Source organism: Myzus persicae, unplaced genomic scaffold (genome assembly GCF_001856785.1).
Source record: "Myzus persicae strain clone G006 unplaced genomic scaffold, MPER_G0061.0, whole genome shotgun sequence".
Lineage (NCBI taxonomy): Eukaryota > Metazoa > Arthropoda > Insecta > Hemiptera > Aphididae > Myzus > Myzus persicae.
This window is the reverse complement of record NW_019103958.1, coordinates 33,251-52,868: the sequence shown is the minus strand read 5'-3', so window position 1 is coordinate 52,868 and position 19,618 is coordinate 33,251. Positions and strand designations below refer to the sequence as shown.

Here is a 19,618-nt window from a genome sequence, read left to right as displayed (position 1 = left end):
TGTACCTACTAAGAAAAAAACTACATTTTTAACCTTATACAAAATTGTATAAAACCAAAGATTTAAGTAGGTATTAAAAAATAATTCAAAAATGTTTGGAAAAAGTTTTCAATAAATTTGATTTGTAAAAAAATATCCAAAAAAGTAATATAAAGAATAAAAAACTAACCAATAAACGCTAAGAAATACCTGAAATTAAAAAATTCATAAAATGCAAAATAAAATTCTAAGTTGAGTTCGTTTGTACCTATAACAAACTTTGTGTTCAGAGAGTTATTTTCTACAATAGATTGCATTTTCCTTCGGTGAATTTGAATTCACAGCGCTATACAATATTGATTTTAATCTTTAATTTATTTTATTTCATTAATAGATCAATAAAAAATGTAACAGATATTCTCTACGGCTTTGCATCCTCTAAAATGTCTTGGGTGCTTAAGGCTCCCTTCTATTTTTGAGTGATTTGGGCCTATGCACTGTATACTATATATTATAGGTAGGTAGTAGGTACCTATATATATTAACTAAAATAAATCCAATGCCGCGGGCGGGCGACCGCGGCCCTGTACGTCGATCTTGATAGGTCGTCCGCGTTAAACTGGACAGACTCAAAAATAAGTGCGATGTTTTAAAAAGGTTTTGCCAACGCCACCCACACCTACCTACACGTCTGCAGTAGCCATGTATTAAACCCAAAACAAGTGGAATGTATTTAATCACCAGATTGCGGATTTGTATGCATTGTATACTAACCGAATGTGTGTTAAATAATCTTAAACATGCGCTAAAAAATGAGCAAAAACGACATTTATTTTCCGAATATTTAATTGAGATAATAAATTCGACAATTATGGAACACTACTAAAAATAGGTATTTTTCTTTAAAACATCTGTGTTTTGTAGCCAGTTTTAAATTTAATCTATCAGAAAAAAAATAATTTCATATACCTATATAATATATTTGGGATAGCCGTTTATACTTACGAGTACTGCATCACCTATTTTTTTATTTCGATATTAATCGAAAATATAAAAATATAATATTTTGTTTTCTATATTACATGTTGCATTAATAATTATTAACAAAAATGTCTAAAAAAACAAAAAAAAACCGAAATATGCATCGAAAGATAAAATATGAAATAAAAAATGAATAGGTAAACGTCAAAATATGTTACCTAGGTCTTGAAACAAATTCTGTGCTCACTGTCTTAGCATCAAGGGGTCTGAAGGGTGGCAAGTAGGGGCCATTGGCCAACCTTGGATTTTTTGGGACAATTATCATAATCATAATGTATTAATGTGATATAAAACATTTCAAATTTTTCATTTTAAAGCAGCTGCTTACAGATTAATAATTAATATTAAGTAATTGGAACAGTCTGGTACTAACCGATTAATAAGTATGGTATGTTGGTATCGGAATAAGTGGTTACTAATAAGATCTGACTTCTTATCGTTATTTTTGGTTGTTTTCTAGTTTATTTATAATTGGTAATTAGCTTATATAGCTTGAAAATTAGACCTAGCAGCACACTAGTGATTGATAATTATTATATATTTGACGTTTTTAGACATAAGTCCTCAAAATATTAAAATTATACTTGGTTGATTTTGCTTTGACATCTATCATAACATTATTATGCAGGAGCTTGAAACATATTTAATTTTATAAATAACCTAAAATTATGAAATCAATGGTGACATTTTATTTATAAAAAAAATGCATTTGTTAATAAATGAAAATGAATGTTGTGGGATTAAGTTTTAATAGTTTTAACTAAGTATATACATATTATAATTCATAAATAATTTTTGCACTCACTGTATGAAAGAAAACATGTCAAAACAATACTTTATCGCTAATCAGATATGGTGAAACAAAAATTAAAAAATGTAAATGTTTTACCCCCCTCGACAAATGCGGACCAGGCATATCAAACGATCGACCAGGATAAATAGGCATAGATCCCTCATCAATCTCTAGACTAATCACTCTACACCAATGAACAGCGTGAAAAATTACAATTTTCTCCCAATTCTATCACAATAATAATATTGTGCGGGGGACCTCGGCCGCTGCCGTTTTGCCATCACTAGCGATCGTCGTTCCGATCGGGTGAAAACAAACGAACGATAAAATCGGTTGGCAAACCGCTCGCAGGCGGATGGCGGGGATAGAGTCGTCGAGAGCGTGTAACGATGACGACAATAATAGTAATAATAAAAATAACGTAAGTATAATAATAATTATAATATTATGTACGCGAAATAAATCAAACTCGCACGCACAACGAAATTGTTCGATTATTATTATTATTATTATTATTACAACGCAGAATATAATAATATTATATTTTCGCCGGCCAAACGGCGCAGTGGCGGCGGCGGCGGCCTTTATTTTATTTTTCTCTCTTCTCGCGGCTGCTCTCGGCGCGAGCTATTATTATTGCTCGCGTCGGCGGCTCTGTGTAAATAATTCAAACTTGTCGAGAAAAAAAAAATAACAAAATGATTCACACACACACACACACCCAACACGTGTATAATAGTATTATAGTGCAAATACTTTTTCACGTGTGTGTGTGTGTGTGTGTGCGTGCGAAAGCAGAACGAAATCTGGCAATCCGTCAGCGGGACCACTCGTTCATCGCATAAACCTTTTTCGCTGCTGCTGTACATTATTATAATGCGATATATTGCTTTGCGACTATAATAATATAATATTATTATAATATCATGCTGGTGTGTGTACAATAACACCTCCCACCCACCTCCCTCTCACCCACGACGACTCGACATTTACGCCCCCGAAAGTGTTACGATACACGTTCCGAAGTCCGTTGATATAGGTAAAGTCTGACAAGCCTGGGAAAGTTGACGATAATTTTCAATTGAGTCAAGTTGATGGAAAACCTTTAAAAAAGTTTAAAGTCATTCGTCATCCTGATTTTGTTTGAACTCGGTTAGGTTAAAAGTTATAGATACCTAGCTATATAGAAACTTACAATAGTTAACTTATCAAGTTATTTCTATTGAACAATTTTGTCACCAATGGAACAAGAATTAAATTAGATCAGATTTTTGATTTCTTATTTTAGTAAATGTTTATGCAATATATGGCATCATCAATAATAATTTGTTTATATTTATTATTTATAAACTAACGTTACTTGGATTTGATTGAAATTTAAAAGTAACTCGTTATTTATACCAATAATAATCAGCTAAGTTAAAGATTAAGCTAATGAAATATGCTTTTTAAAAAGTTAAGATTAACTTAACTTTTTAACTCTTATGCGCAGGCTTCGGTATTGGTATAGATAGTCCGATCTGTAGTCTGACCATATTGACTGCCATATTGTTGTTACAAAAATATTAGGTATATTAAATATGAATATATTGTTTATAATACTTATTAAAATAGTATATTTTTCTAGTTGATATTATCTGCTGGGCTCCGAATCGAACATTTTCCCGAGACAAATCTGCGGAAAGTGTTAAAAATATTAGGTATATTAAATATTAATATATTGTTTATAATACTTATTAAAATAATATATTTTTCTAGTTGATATTATCTGCTGGGCTCCGAATCGAACATTTTCCTGAGACAAATCTGCAAAGAGTGGAGGAGAAAACGTTGGTAATAAAAAGAAAAAACACTTGTTTATAATATGTTAAATACCTATCTCTCGTGATTCATGACTCATAAAATATTTATACATTATTTTATAAAAGGTACGATTAGGTTAGTCGGTTTTGTAGTTATCAAAGATGATGAAGATATTATAATACTTATGACTAAATAATGATTATACTATATACTACTAATACTAAAGTAATACTATACAATTTTAACATAAAATTTAAATTAATAATAACTATTAATAATTACTCATTGGTTTAACAGTTTATTTTACATAATTATACTCGAATGCATAATATAATGTCTGATAAGAAAAAAAATTGTCTGCAGCTCGCACCGCCTGCACTCACAACGTGTAAATCAGGGCACGAACATTGTTACAACGTACTTGGAACAATTTATTTGTTTCGCTCTAGCACGATCAATTTTTTCCTAGGGAATTGCGCGAACACGGGGTGGAAGTGTGGCACTGACACTTGCGAAATACACCCGCGACTTCTCCGATTACCACTTTGAATATATACGGTCTAATGAGGTTAATTCTCGATAGGCCAAGGTTATATATCCTATACTATTCGGTTATACAATGCATTTAATGCTCTTCCAGTAGGACGTATACTGATATGTGTATATTTACTATTAAATCATTTTAATAACTCCAATGTGTAGGCCCTCGTAAACAAAAACACAAAATTTATGTAAATCAGTATCCAGATACGATAATATATAGGTCAGCGCTCCTCAAACTGGGGGCCCCGGCCACGAGGGAGCCGTGGCTGTATGACTAGAGGACCGAGAAATATTTATTTTATCTATGCTATTTTCTCTAGGCCTTAAGCGTCTATGAAAAAAAAGTTTTTTTTCAAAATTACATAAAAAAACATAAATTGACTACACCTAATATTTATCTGTGTGAAATATATTGTCATGTAATTTTAGTACGTCATAATTAAGAAAAAATAGTTGATGATTTTGACCATGGAAGCCTTGACAGTTTTACATAAAATGCAGGGGGCCTCATGACAAAAAAGTTTGAGAAGCACTGATATAGGTAGAAACAAAACAAACAGTAACTGAAACATATAATAAAATGTACAGCACTATATAACAGCTGTTGGGTAACTACATATAGGTAGGTAGGTAAGCACCGCGATTAGAAATAATTGTTGGTAAATTAAAACATGTTATTTAATATTTAACTTTTGCGATGTGGTACACATTCCATACCTACACTATTATATTACATTATCGAACATTGCAAATAATACTAGCGAGCTACATGTTACCCTTTCGGCATAAGCTCCTGGCTTTTGAATGGGAATAAACGACCACCTTTTTTTGTTTTCTTATATTTTTTACATATAAGAACCTATATACGCGCATCATATTATTATTGTTGTGTTGTTTGATTCAGACAATTAAGTGAATAATAATATAGGTATCGCCATCGCTAATAAACCGTCATAAACAATAATTATTATTATTGCGTAAACATTAGGTAGGCACCTATATACATATTTTATACTATGATAATACCACCTACTCGTAATAATATAATATTATAATATTATTATTTTATGCGTACGACCGCTAAACGCTAATATAATGTTATTCGCCGATGTGCATAACACGAAATACGATATTATTACAATATTAACAATATTATTAAAATGTGCATCGTAAACATCACGAGGCGAGGCAGTCGTCGGTCGCGTCTCGTTCGGGCGGTGTACTGCATTATTATGTTATGTTAAATTGTTCTAATTTTTCGTCCAACTATTATATTAATATTAATATGGGCTATAATCTTATTTTTCATTCATCGAAGTGAAATTACTTCACAGGTGACAGCAGACCGTTTGACACCAATTATTATTATTTTAACGCTCAGCGTAAATCAAATTAGTGTTATTTATTTTATTTATTCTAGATAATAATGTATACCTACTGTATACATGATACTGATATAATTATAATATTTACTTATTATAATATTCTAATCGAACTTTGATAGTCAAAGTCAAACATTCATTTGAGTGTTCACTACTGCTGTCGCACTGACACACCACACATGTGTTTAATGTTTATTTTATTACAGCGACATGTTATTATAGTGTTTCTGCGTGTTCGCAGGTGTGACCGCGTCCTGCTGTGACGATTTTCGCCGGATTTTCCGATCAAAAAGTTCACCACCACCCCACCGCCACCTGCCGATTTCCAGGATTGCCGTCCGTACCTATACGCTGCACGGACAACGGCCGTCTGATTCGCGAACCGATATAGGTAGGTACCTACGTAGGTTTTTGGAAAGTGGGAAGAAAGGGGTAGGTCGTAGGTGGCTACTCTATAATTTGATAATATTATTATGATCGATAGAGGACGTGGCTGGCGATAAGGGCTCAAAGCGTTTCGTACCTGTACATTAATAGCCGTTTGGAAGTCGTGGCCACAACGTCATAATCGTAATAATAACAACATTATTATTACTATTATTATTGTTATTATTGTTATTATTGCCATCGTGCCTTTATATCCGTATTATTATATAGCGTCCTGTATATGCACACCTTTCTACCTATATAATATTCTTACTATTATTATTATTATGTATGTAAATACTAAATTGTAAGTACATAATAATAATAATACCATGTCGTATGTCTTTGTATAAACGCCACCGCCGCTCGTGCGTGCACAGATACCGCTTTCACGTCGTCGACTTAACCCTTTTTTTTCCCTCCCCTACCAGCCGCCGCCTCCTCCGTCACCGAGGTCTCCGCACGGGCGCCTACTATATTCCTTTGACCCTGCCGCCGCCGCCGCCGCCGACGACAACGAGTCGTGCTCGGCGCGAACCAGAACATTTTAATCAATAACAAGATAAGGTGTTGTCCGCGCCGCTATCACGTAGAGTCGACGACGACGACGACGACGACGACGAATCACAGAATTCTGTGACGGATCTCGTGGTGATAAAACCGCCGCCGCCGCTTAATATCAATTGTAATTATCAATATCGTGATAAACGGTTGTTGTCATAGGCAATAATAATAATAATAATAATAATATTATTATTGTTATGGCCATCATTGATAATAACAATAATATTTGAATCATTGTTTTAGTCGTCTTCAGACCACCACCGCCGCGGTCGCGGTCGGTGACGTCGGGCGATTAACCGTCGTCGTCGGCGGTTGCGCCGACCACAGGAGCTGCTGCCGCCGCCGCCGAGTGCCGAAGAATCGCAGGCCAAACGACGACGGCGATAATATCGTTCGTAGTGTCTTAGCGCCTCCGCGTACGCAATACGGGAAGTGAGCGACGTCGACTTTGCAGGCGTCGCGGGACGCACACGAGCGCGGGCGCGCACGCGCGAGAGGTGTGCGCTGGGCGAATGTCGCGTGCCGCCGCCACCGTCGATAGTGATAATGCACCGCGGGTTTTGAGAGGTTCTCCGCCGCAGACGACGATCGGATGATGATCAGTTCGTGTCGCCGCCACGACGGTAATAATAACAATTGTGACCATTGCTGTTGTTGTTGATATTGCGAAACACCGTCGTCCATCGGCGAAATGAACACACCAGTCGGCTGCTGCCGTCTCCGCCGCCGTCGGTCTGTCGTCGTCGTTCGCGCCCTCGCGTCTCGGTCCGGGTCCGCTGCAGGTGGCGATCAGGACCAGTGATGTCAAACGCCAGAAAAACCAAGTTCGTGACCGTCAACGACTACACCTAAGTCAGTCCCCATGGTGGTGGCCGACAGCGCCATGTTGTCGTCGACAGCCAAGGAGGAGCTGCTGTCGTCCGCGGCGGACGTTTACCAGCCCCACGTCAACGTGGACGGTATACCGCCACTGCCGACAGCACTCGGGCCACCGTCTGCGTTCCCCGGCAGTCCCTTGACGGCCAAGAAGCAGGCTCTCAAGTCTTTCGGCGAAATCCAGAACCTCCTCGCTGCGGGCTTCCAGAAGGACGTCAAGAAAATTCTCCGTGACAACTGCTGGCCGACCAACCATCCTATCAGGGCTCAACTATGGCCAGCGCTTTGCAGACAACACGCGTCTGACAACAGCAACAACATGCAAGAGGGATTCTACTGGGATCTTGTACGACAATTGTTTGGGTCTACTGGTAAGAAGTTTATCATGGTTTTTCTTAAATTATCTTATTTTTCCACCCATTTCTAAAACTTAGACATTACCTAAAGAAATTAATTACTTATGGGCACTTCTTGTTTAAAAATGTATTGCTGAGAAATTTGTTTTGTATAAATCTTTATTTAGGTCTATTTTTTTTTGATAATAATTAAGAATTTTCAATTAGAAATGTTTCCATTTTTACCAAATATATATCTTACTTTAAAAAACTGTAAAAATAAATTATGTAGGTTCAGAATTTGATATTTTTATGAGATATTTCAATTATTTTATTCGTAGAGGTGCACAATATTTTATTGTCATATGCTTTGTTAAACACTGATCAGGGATACCTACTAAATCTTTTGTTTTCTGTGATCATTCAAATTACCTACTTATTTTTCTTTTTAAACAAAACACAATAATATAATATGTAATAACCTCCTGCACCTGCTTATTGTTCACTGTTCTATTACCTACAAAATTAATGTTTTTCACCTGATTTAATATATTTAATTTAAAAAAAAAAACAATTCTATTGATATTTGAAAGAGTCAATATTTAAAAACTGATTTAAAATAGTTGGTGGTAGGTAGGTACCTTTTTTAAGATTAAGTTGTGAATTCAAGCTTTTATTTTTGAAAATAATTTAAACGTTCTTTGCATTTTATTAGATCTTCCAGATAAACCAATTATTTTACCGACATTTGTTGAGTCAAAACACAGACATTTACATCATCTTGATTCAACAGGCAAGAATATTACTGACAGAATTGTTTGCGTGCTGGGGTTTGCTTGTCCAGACATCACTTATAGCCCTGCTATATACTCGTTAACATCATTGCTGCTACATTTTATGCCTGGTTTGAATTTAATATTATAATTATTTTAATAACATACTTTACCTAAGAAACTATCTTTAAATTTGTTTTTTGTATTTTGTATTTTGTATTTTTTTTTTTTAGAAGAGGAATGCTATAATAGTCTAACAAGCTTAGTTTCGTCCAAGAACTTAGTATTTGTAACACAAACAAAATTATTATATGAAGTTACATGGAAAACTGTATTAAATATATGTAGAAAACATGTTGTGCGTACCTACATTTTATCAAACTATAAATATTATAATAGGTTTTTTTTTAATTTATAAAATAATACCTTTTTAGAAATCTGCTGCAGGGCACATTGGGAAACATTGTCCAGTAAAAAAATCAGAAAAAATGTACATGGATTGGATTTGGTGGATATTTCAAGGACTACCATTTCATCATGCAGTTAGTTAGATATAATAAAGTTGTATCTTTAAGGTATATTATGCTAAGAAACATATAATATTTTGATTTTAGGTTCGTGTAATGGATTGTTATCTTCACGAAGGCATTAAAGTGTTATATCGTATGGCAATGGCTATCTTGCAACTTTTTTACAAATACTCAACTACAAGTAATTCTATTTGGGCCGAAGAAATAAATAGTCATGGAGTAGACGTGGCTTTGATGAATTTTTGCCGTCAAATGCCGGTACCTAATTAAAATATACATTGTCTTAAATTAGACTAAATAAATAATAGCTATGATTTATATATTAATTATTTTATTTTAGGCAAATCCACAAAAAATGCTTAAAACGGCATTTAAAATTCGAGGTCTTAGTTCAGCATACATTCATAGAGTTTTTGTGAAAACTGAGATGATATTGAAGAGTAAAGTTGTTTTATCTGGTTCCAATAAATTAAACCGTTCCTGTTCTAGTGAAAATTTACCTACTAGTCAATCTCAAATGAATATTCAGATGGCCTCTCATACACTTACTATTCGCGAGGTAAGTTGTATAATACCATATAATTTAGTAAGTGTGCTTAGTGAAATAACAGTAAGATAATAATCTTATAATTGCTGATAATGTCTGAACAGTGAACAGTTATTATTTTTTATACCTAAAAAATAAAATACCTAAATAACTTAAGTACTTATATTTTTCTTCAATTTTTATGAATATTGTTAGCCATTTGTTTAACTTATTCACTCAATTTTAGCAATGTCTCAATACATCATTAATCTATTTGCAATTTTCAAACTCTTCTATGGTTTAATATTGAGATAACAACTTTAAGTTACTTAGATTTAGTTGCGTTTTGTGTTGTTGTCTTAACCTCTTGAATTTTTAGCTCTAATCCGACTGGGGATTATTTAACTTTCAGCAATCATAATTATAGTTAATATACTTTTGCAGTACAAATTATATTACAATGTTGTCATAATGCAATTTTTAATGTATGAATTACTACTGAAATCACAAACTACTCAAGCAGACATATTTTTGGAAATGAATCTTATAACCAGGTCTTGTAAGCTTATGCATTTGCATATCTATATTGACAAGTCATATTAAACAATAGGTAAAATAATCGATTTAAGGTGACAGGAAGACATCCTGTCAATGTATACAATTTCAATTTGTATATAATTATATATTTCTAAGTTTTTGGCATAATCATATATTTTTTCATAACTAAAATGCATTTAAAATTTTTAAAAATTTTTTTTAACACTGTTAAAATAATTTTGATGTAAGTAAGCACCATTCTTCTAAATGTGAACCTAAAACAAAATAAGTTCAAAAACATCAGTTTTCAGAATTCAATCAATATTTAGACAGTTAAATGATTAAAATAATTTACCACCCATCTAATCTAATAAAATTAAAATCAAAATCATGAACAAAAAAAAATTTATTTATTTATGAAAGTTTGAAATACTGGGATGTAATCAAGTAGATATTGATCGAGGCATTATTTATAAACTATAAAAGCTAATTGATATATTTTTTCATCATGAGTATTTAGTATTTATTGTAATCAAAGGTTTTTTACTGCAGTTTTTAGAGCATAGTTACATGCATATTCGAATGTTTTTTAGAGTATAAAGAGGTCATAAAGATAAAAATTAAAGAAGTAAACAAAATATAACCAACTTAATCCAAAATAATTATATACTTACCATATAGCCATACTTCTACATTTTGTTGTATTCATCCTGTTTTAGTTTTTAAGTTTGTTATTGTTAAATATCTATTCTATTGTTAAATCAATTTTATATAATATACATCTTACATAATAATATGTATGTAAAAAAAATTAAGCTACAGGTCCAAAGCTACATGATTTATCCAATATTTTTAAATATAAGTAAACAAACCAATCCCAAACATCCATTCTATGTATCTGAATTATTACCAACTGACCAATCAAAGTCAATTTGATTATTAATTTAGTATAGCTAACCTTTATTATATTTTCAAAATATCATTCGGATTATAATTTTCTTGTAGTTGCTCGTCTAATAAGATTCTAAATATTTAGTTTCAATAAAAAAATATTAATTTCACTATTTTTACTAAAAAATTATACATTATAAATTCCATAAATAATAGGGATTATAATATACTGTGATCGGGGCTATTCCAAACGGAGGTTCTAGGATGTGTCCCCCTCCCAAGCATACAATATGTATATGTCAGTTGGCACAGTGATGTATTAAGTATTTGAGTTGGTCCTCGGAAAATTATAATTTTTTTTTTACAATTTTTAAATAAATTATGTAAATATTACAAAGTACAAATATGTCATAATAAAATATTGTAATATATAAAATATGAAGAAATATAAGTTAATTTTCTATTGCCAATTGTTCAACACAAATACTATAATAATATTTAAGTACCTAACATTGTATATATTATATAATATTATAACAGTATACAAATTTGCCTATATGAGTACATTCGTTTAATCATTGAATTATTTTTAATAATACTGTTATGATAACTGATGAGAAATTGTTGTGCGCTGACGACTGTAATTTCTATTTATAGAAGTAATTCAAATAATTTATGTTGACTCGTCTTACCTAGACATTGACTAAGTGATAAGATTCTAAAATTGTTTCACTTATATTATATAGTCAGCATTGACAGTATTTACCATTTAATTAATATTGTTATTGAATATTTGTTTATTTTGTCATTTGTGTCATTATATATTTCAATCATTCCATAATAGTAGAACTAATATGCAACGGTGCTATACATTTTGCTGTTGAAAATATTTTATTCTAATATTCTAGACGAGATGTGATGAAAAATATATTATAAAAGATAGTAAAATAGAGAACAGGATAAAATATTTTATACTTTATAATATGGTATAAAATATGTCATTTAGTGTCTACCGATTACTATGCATGTAGCAATGTAGGTAGGAGATAGTTGTTAAGCGATGCGAGAAAATCTTTTTGAATTGGCACATTAATGCATCTTACCCCCCCCCCCCTTTATTTCGTTCGGGATGGCCCTGGCTGTGATTGGCTCTAAAGAAAGTATTGTGTTTGATAGTATAACTATTTTAAGTCGATTTGTATTATTGAATCTAATGATTTTTATAGTTGTCTGTTAGTCTTAAAATGTATGAATTAAATACAAAACATACAATCCGGTGATTAAAATCTTCAAATGATAGTGAATCATACTTGCATTTTATCAATAACATAACATTTGGTAATAAACTTGTATGTGTTATGCTGACATTCAGGGAGAACATTCACCAAGCCCTCGTGCTTCCACGATGGCCAGTTATCCAATTAACAATATCAGATCTTTGATAGCTAATCATCAGGATGTAAGTTTACTATCCAAACTGCAGCTGAATCGAGATATTTAAAAATATTTTATTTATTTATTTTTGCAGAACGTTTGAACTTAATTTATATTTTTTTATCCAAGCTTTATTCTGTATATTTTTTGAGTACATGCAACTAGCTTATATTTTATAATTATGTTTTTAGAAATCTAGAAAATAGATCTAGAGTGCCCTAGTTATACATTATAGTTTAATTTTTTTAATTTTAATTTTGCAAGATTAATTCCAGTGTTGTTAATCAATTGTTTTAGTAATATTAGAATATATATATTAGACAATGAGTGTTATCTATGTATATGTTTACACAGACCAACTACTTAAGTAATCACTGTATATAGATAAATTTACAATTTTTATTTAATCATCATAAGTGCACATTAGACAATAATAATTGAAGTATGTTATAAATGAATTTAGATTTATTTATAAACACTAATATAACAACTTATCATTTGAAAAATAAATTATTGCATCTGATATTTGTTCAGGGGTTAAGTATGTTAACAATTGTTTGTTAAGGCATTAACTTTATTAATGCATAGCAGCTGAAGTTTATCTTTCGGTAGTGTTTCAGATACATTTTTTATTATTGAGGTTTGGATTTTGTAGCAACATAAATAGTTAAAAAAAAATATTTATTTAATTTAGGCTTAATCTATTAGGGAAATACTTATATATTTTTATACATTCAAAATTATTTTTCTACATCAACTGATGATATGAAAGCAAGTTTCTTGTAAGCTAAATGGCTTAATATTTGACGCATTGCTTTACTGCCATTATGAGTGTTACTGATATTTTCCACCTATATCACTCTGCTAAAACTACATTGCTGGTACTTCGTTTAACTACTTTTTATCTGCCATCTACCTATCATGTTTTGAAGATGTAAATTATTAGTTATTTCTGACAACAATATAGAAGTCTAATGTAATACAATTATAAAAATATATAAAATGTAGAATACGTAATGGGGAAAAAACACATTTATGGGGAAAAGCAAAATAAAGTTAACTTATGATTTCAATTAATTTTATAATCATAATTTTAAATTAACTTTATGATCAGAATGATTTGAAGTACATTTATACATAAAAAATTGTCTGTTACATTTATTTCCAACCAATATTTGCTACAAATACTGCCTTAGTGATTTAATCTTTTCAGTCCCCACATCTATTTTTCATTGCATTTTTTAGGTTTAATGTTTTGTATATTTTTTTTCTAATTGTTCTACATTACTTGATAAACAAAGCGAAATTAGGTGGCTACAACATCCATATTTGTATTAATTACATCTTTATGAAAACTAAGGTTAATTCAAAATAATCGTTGTTTTATTTTTTTTATTGGCTGCATCCATAATTTTAGCATTTAACTAACTATATGTTAAAAATATAATTTTATTCAATGCGATTTGTATGAAATAAAATTGGATTTTAGTAAGTTGTATACATTTTAAATATTGTATTCATGCATGAGTTATGTCTACAAGTTATTTAAACTACCGAAAGAGCAAGTATTATTTAGCAATTTTATTATTAGTTGTACAAAATGTATTCTATTTTAGTATTAAATTAAATAATATATCATATTGTACATTATTAGAAAAAAATCAAGGCTTGTAACCTGAATTATTTATATCACAACATGTTAATATTTTGTTGTTTAAAATTGTTTTGGTTTATCATAACGGAAAACTTCGATTCTGTTTATTGCATCATATTACACTGCCAATCTCCAAGATATTCAATTGGTACAATACATAACAACATCAACATTTTTAGTGAACAATTTGTTTAAAACTTCTACAGTTATTTTTCTGATAAACATAGCATTTTTTTCCCTAAAATATTGGGGTATAAACTATGTATAATATTATTTGTTACTTTTTTATTTTGTGTGTTATTAAAAAAAAAAACAAAAAAAAATGTTTCTGACATTTTAGTGGATTTGGAGCCAACATTTTAATTGTGTTCTGATTTCTGATTTCACCAATTCAAGTTTTGTTCATGTTCTTAATGGTTTTACAAATGTATTACATCTATATGGTTACACGCCTTGAATTGAATACTTAATATATAAAATTGCTTAAATTTAATGATAAGCTCATATAAATGTTTTTATTAATTAATTTCAGCTTTTTACACTATGGTCTTGGTTGCCAGTAAGGATAACAATGTATCAACCAATACTTCTTTACACAACTGAAGAGCATGGCTGTAGCTTGACTACATTCTATGTTAGAGTTGAACACCATGAACCAACACTTCTACTAATAAAAACTTGCAATAATGAAGTATAAAATAATATATCTACATACTTTAATTTAGTGCACTGTTTAACAATTCTCTTGTATTCCATTTTTATTTTAGGTTTTTGGTGCATATTGTTCTTCTAAGTGGATCGAGAGAAACAAAAAGGATGATCGTGGAAATAGACAAGCTTATTTTGGTACTGGTGAGACATTCATATTCAGTCTATATCCGGGTAAGGCAAAATACCCATGGGTTGGTATGGAAGTTGATAATGTACATCATGCCAATGAGCTGTTTATGGCAGCTGATCAAAAAATGATAACCATCGGCGGAGGGTAAAGTTTTTGATTAATTATTCCATTTGCATACTAGTTTTAAGTTTGCTTTGATTATTTTGAATGTTTATGTTCTTTTTAATACAGTGACGGTCAAGCAATATGGATGGATGAAAACGTCCGATATGGAAAAACAGAGGGTTGTTCTACATTCAACAACCCACCATTGTGTAAAAGTCGGGATTTTGAAATAAAAGTTTTGGAAGTCTATGGTTTTGATGGAGTGTAAGTAGTTTTTAAAAATAACATGAATATATAAAAATTATTAAAAATTACTGTTTAAAAACTATGCCAGAGGGGCTGCAGATCAACTATGTCCAACCAAAATTGCTAAGAATATTATTTAATTAAAATATAATAATATTGGTATAATCATATATTATTATATCAGTAGAATGTTAAATATTATTTTCTAATACATAATTAACAATAATTTTATTTTTAGGATTCTTTAAAGCAAGTGGCAATTCAACTCAAAAGTGACAAGTCTACTAGTCATATATTTTTTTTTTATACCCGTGGTTACTTAATTAGTAAGTTAGAATAAGTAATTTTTGTAATACAAAATTCACGACAATTACAGAATTTTTGTTCCTGGATTTTGATACTAGGTACTTACTACATAGTTAATAATTATAACATGTTTTGAGGTTGCATGAGTACTTGAATTTAACTAACAAATTAGATCCAAGTTTGAATTATTTTTTGATTAATGAGTACTCGGGTATGCAAAATAGCTCTAGTACTTAAAGTTCTAGTACAAAATTTTTTAAACATATTTAAGTATTTCAATTATTAAAATATTATTATCATAATATGATATGGTATATATTTTTTTATTGCAATATAATAATAATAACACCTTAAGTATTCATTGCTCGACGTAGAGTTGGGCTTATTAAACTTTTCATAAACAATTGTCTGTTCCTGCATATTGAGTACCGTAATTCACTCTAAATTTTAAAATATGAGTGTGCAACTTGAATATTTATAAAATGTTATTCTATTGTCATATTAGTGATAAATACAGCCTGTTTCAAAAACTAAAAGCTTAATAATTAGATCAAAATAATGCGTTTGATCTATAATCATCAATATATTACATTGTTGTAACAGAACTTTATCCAAAAATAATTTATTATGGATTTCAAAATTGATTGACATGTTCATAATTTAATGATGGAGATAATAATGTGTAAGTAACTTATACGTTACTAAAACAAAAAATTCCATTGGATTATTTTAATTCAGCCATATGTCTTGCGTTATAATGTCTCTAAATGTGTTCAACAGTTTTTAATCCTAGTTTTAAGAAATATGTTTGCCCACATAATTGAGTAGAAATTTAATTAATCTTATAATATGTTCCTGAATAAATTCTTTTTGGCATTTATATTCATTACAGGCTGTATATAAAAAAGTTTAGTCAGTAAAAATTATTTAAATTAATTGCTTATGTTCAAACTAAAAAGTGTACTTAATTATTACTAAGAGTATGTGTGTATTTTGTTAATATTGACGCAACAGAAAATTATGGATTAGTGTTAAACTACTTGTATGCCTCTAACTATTATTAACTTTTAAAACAAGAATCATTATTTTCTGTTGGATATAATACATATAATTAACGTATTATTGGTATCGGAACAACATATAAATCACCACTTATTAATTTTTACATTTAATTAATACAATTTCATGATTCCTATTAAATTTTTTAAGGTTCATCTTTCATCTAAATATATTTTTAAAAATATAATATAAATTTGAAACTGGTTTATAAATGTTCAAAAATATTCTTTCATTTTATCAAAAAATATATAAAAGAGATCTATTACATGTATTGGTGATTTATCAAACATATTGGGTCGATACTAATACTAGGCGCGGATTCAAGGGGACATGCCCCCCCCCCACCGTAGACTCTGGCAAATTTTCTATTATATCTATTTTCGGTAGCCAATAAAAAATGCATTGTTTCGGCTGTATCCGTTTTTATCGGTCGCTGTCAAAAATCTAATCTAAGCTAAACTGGGATTTAAATAAAAATATTTACCTATTATCTTACATAGTATGTACAATGTTTCTATCAGACTTAAGCTGAAATTTTATTTAAAATGCTCTCCCCCCGCCCCCCGTAAATATGTTCTAGATCCGCGCCTGACTAATACTAATACCTATATTTGATCACTTATGTGTTGATTATGGGCATATGATATACATATTGGCATGTGAAGCATTTTTAATCTATTTCTTTGAGTAAATTATACAAAATTACAAAGTGCTTTTTCAAATTTACCATTTCATTAGTTTAAAATGTTAAATACTGTGTTCACTAGTTTTACGATTCAGTTGAATTTCTGGTTTGAGTAATTAAACATTAGAATAAATTTGATTTTAAACTATTCATTTAAGATTCGACCAGTACATAATAAACAAGTTCATATTTATTGCATTATTTATACATTTTATATACGTTGTAGAACCGGTTTTGAACAAAATTTTATTCGGCATAGGCTGTTTAGTGTAGGCATATAAGTGTGATCTTATTCTAATATTACTATACCATTTGTTACTAAATATCAAAAGTTTGTTTTCTTTTTTTTTTAATATTACATATTATATAATATATTAGGCATTATTGTTTGCTCGGCTATTTTGTTGTTACCAAGTTAATTCCAATATTATATTTATACATCAATATCATAAAGGATAAAATAGTGTGTTTGAAATATCATGTTAGATTGTGATATAATTTGTGTTGAGTGTGAAAAAAATATACTACTTATGTTGTAAAATTGCATTTTGCATATTATATTAAATTATTATTATTATTATTATTATTATACGCTTAGACTGCTATACTCATAGACTAGTGATGTATACTATTCAATACCTATATCATATATTATATTCATTATAGTTGACATTATTTAATTACTATAATACATAGTAGATATTCTCTAATTTTTCCATTGAGCTTTTTAGTTGTTTTAAGTATACATACTTGTTGACAAGAGCATTTTATGCGCACTCTCATGTCGGTTTTATTTATATGTTGATTAATTTTGTTAAGTTTTTTTTGTTAAGTATATACACCTATAGCTTTATAATATTGTGTTTAATCGTTAAACATTTATGACATGTATACCTTTGTTATTTTATTTTTGTGTGAAATATGTTCAGTCTCCGGTAAAATTGACGCAACACAACCTCCACCTTTTTACATTCAAAACTTTTATATACGTTTTGTTATAACTATAATTAAGACTACAATATCATATGAACTATTATTTTGATATGAAAAAAAATGTTGGATACCTATAACACAATTTAACAATTCAACTTTGTTGCGACTTCTTTACCAGAGACTTCCATTAGTTCCAACCATATTGTTATAATATGTACAGTAGGAAAATTTATAAAATGTGTTTTTTATTACTATTATTATTATTATTATTATTATTTTTAATATTATTATTGTTTTTGAAGTCTAGTCGAGTCCTTAAGTGGCGCGTCTTTTTTAATTCCGCCCATTTTATTATACCCCTCTCAGCAATGCAATGTTGTTACCTTTTAATTGTTTTATATATCGTCGCCATCTGTGATAACATCCATATTATAATATATTATGTTTCTCCCCTCCAGTCGACCCCTATTTTTAAATGCAAGTTTTTACCATGTTTATTCAATTTTCTTACAGTGAGTAGGCTTTACTCAATTTTGGATGTATAACGCATTCTAGTGAACGCTACAAATGTGTTATGTGTGTCCATCCAGTAAGTGCCGAACAGATTTTTATTATATACCTCTCCCCACCATTGACCAACTGTTATACGCGTCATTGCTGTTTATTTCATATTGCTATACTTAGCATCTTACTGTACATTTTTGTTACAATTCACTATGTTATTAATATTATATTATATTGATTCGAAAAGATGATAATTTTGTTGTTTTTTTTTTTTTAGTTATTTGTTACCAATTTAGTATTATTATAGACATTTTAATACCTTTATACGCATACATAATAATATAGTATCTGTACATAACATTAGGCTGTGTACTTTTTGAAATGTGTGAGTTAGACCACAATGTATTCGAACTAAATAAAAATTAAATTTTGATTAACAGTATATTCATCATATATTACAATGTTCTTTATTAAAAAAAAAAAAAAATAGTTCCTATTATTTAGCAGTCCCGATGAGTAGTATTAAATAGCTGTTTGAACTATTTGTGTTTGTCGTTAAAAATGTACTAGTTTGATTAAAAGGACAAAAATAAAATAACTGCTAATGTATAATAATACATAAATGTCATATTAAGACCATATCAGTGCATTGTTTTTTGTTTTCTAAATAGACAGTCTAGACCATGTTGTAGAACCATTTTTGTGCTCTAAGTCAGGCTTCAGAGACTTACGAAGGGAAGGGGATAGCTACTCTACATTACAGAGAGACCTTAGAGAATATCCTTACCTAAAATGTAGGTTTGTCAATAACTAATCTATTATACTCACACATGGTTATACTAACCAGACCTT

At 30.1% G+C, this 19,618-nt stretch overlaps 1 protein-coding gene across 4 annotated transcripts; it reads left to right on the top strand.

Moving 5' to 3' along the window:
- Positions 1–5,689: 5,689 nt before the first annotated feature.
- On the top strand, positions 5,690–19,219 carry LOC111036928 (TBC1 domain family member 24-like). Of its 4 annotated transcripts, XM_022319218.1 has the most exons (13): positions 5,690–5,932; positions 6,026–6,111; positions 6,775–7,778; positions 8,458–8,646; positions 8,749–8,873; positions 8,950–9,057; positions 9,130–9,303; positions 9,386–9,604; positions 12,372–12,458; positions 14,620–14,778; positions 14,855–15,072; positions 15,160–15,297; positions 15,518–19,219. In XM_022319218.1, the coding sequence occupies exons 3-13, from the start codon at positions 7,394–7,396 to the stop codon at positions 15,525–15,527; spliced, it is 1,812 nt and encodes a 603-aa protein (XP_022174910.1). In that variant the 5' UTR covers positions 5,690–5,932; positions 6,026–6,111; positions 6,775–7,393; the 3' UTR covers positions 15,528–19,219. The 4 variants fall into 4 exon arrangements, with proteins under 4 accessions (XP_022174910.1, XP_022174912.1, XP_022174914.1 ...); XM_022319220.1 differs by lacking the exon at positions 6,026–6,111; XM_022319222.1 differs by lacking the exon at positions 12,372–12,458 and having other exon boundaries at positions 5,691–5,932.
- Positions 19,220–19,618: the final 399 nt, after the last annotated feature.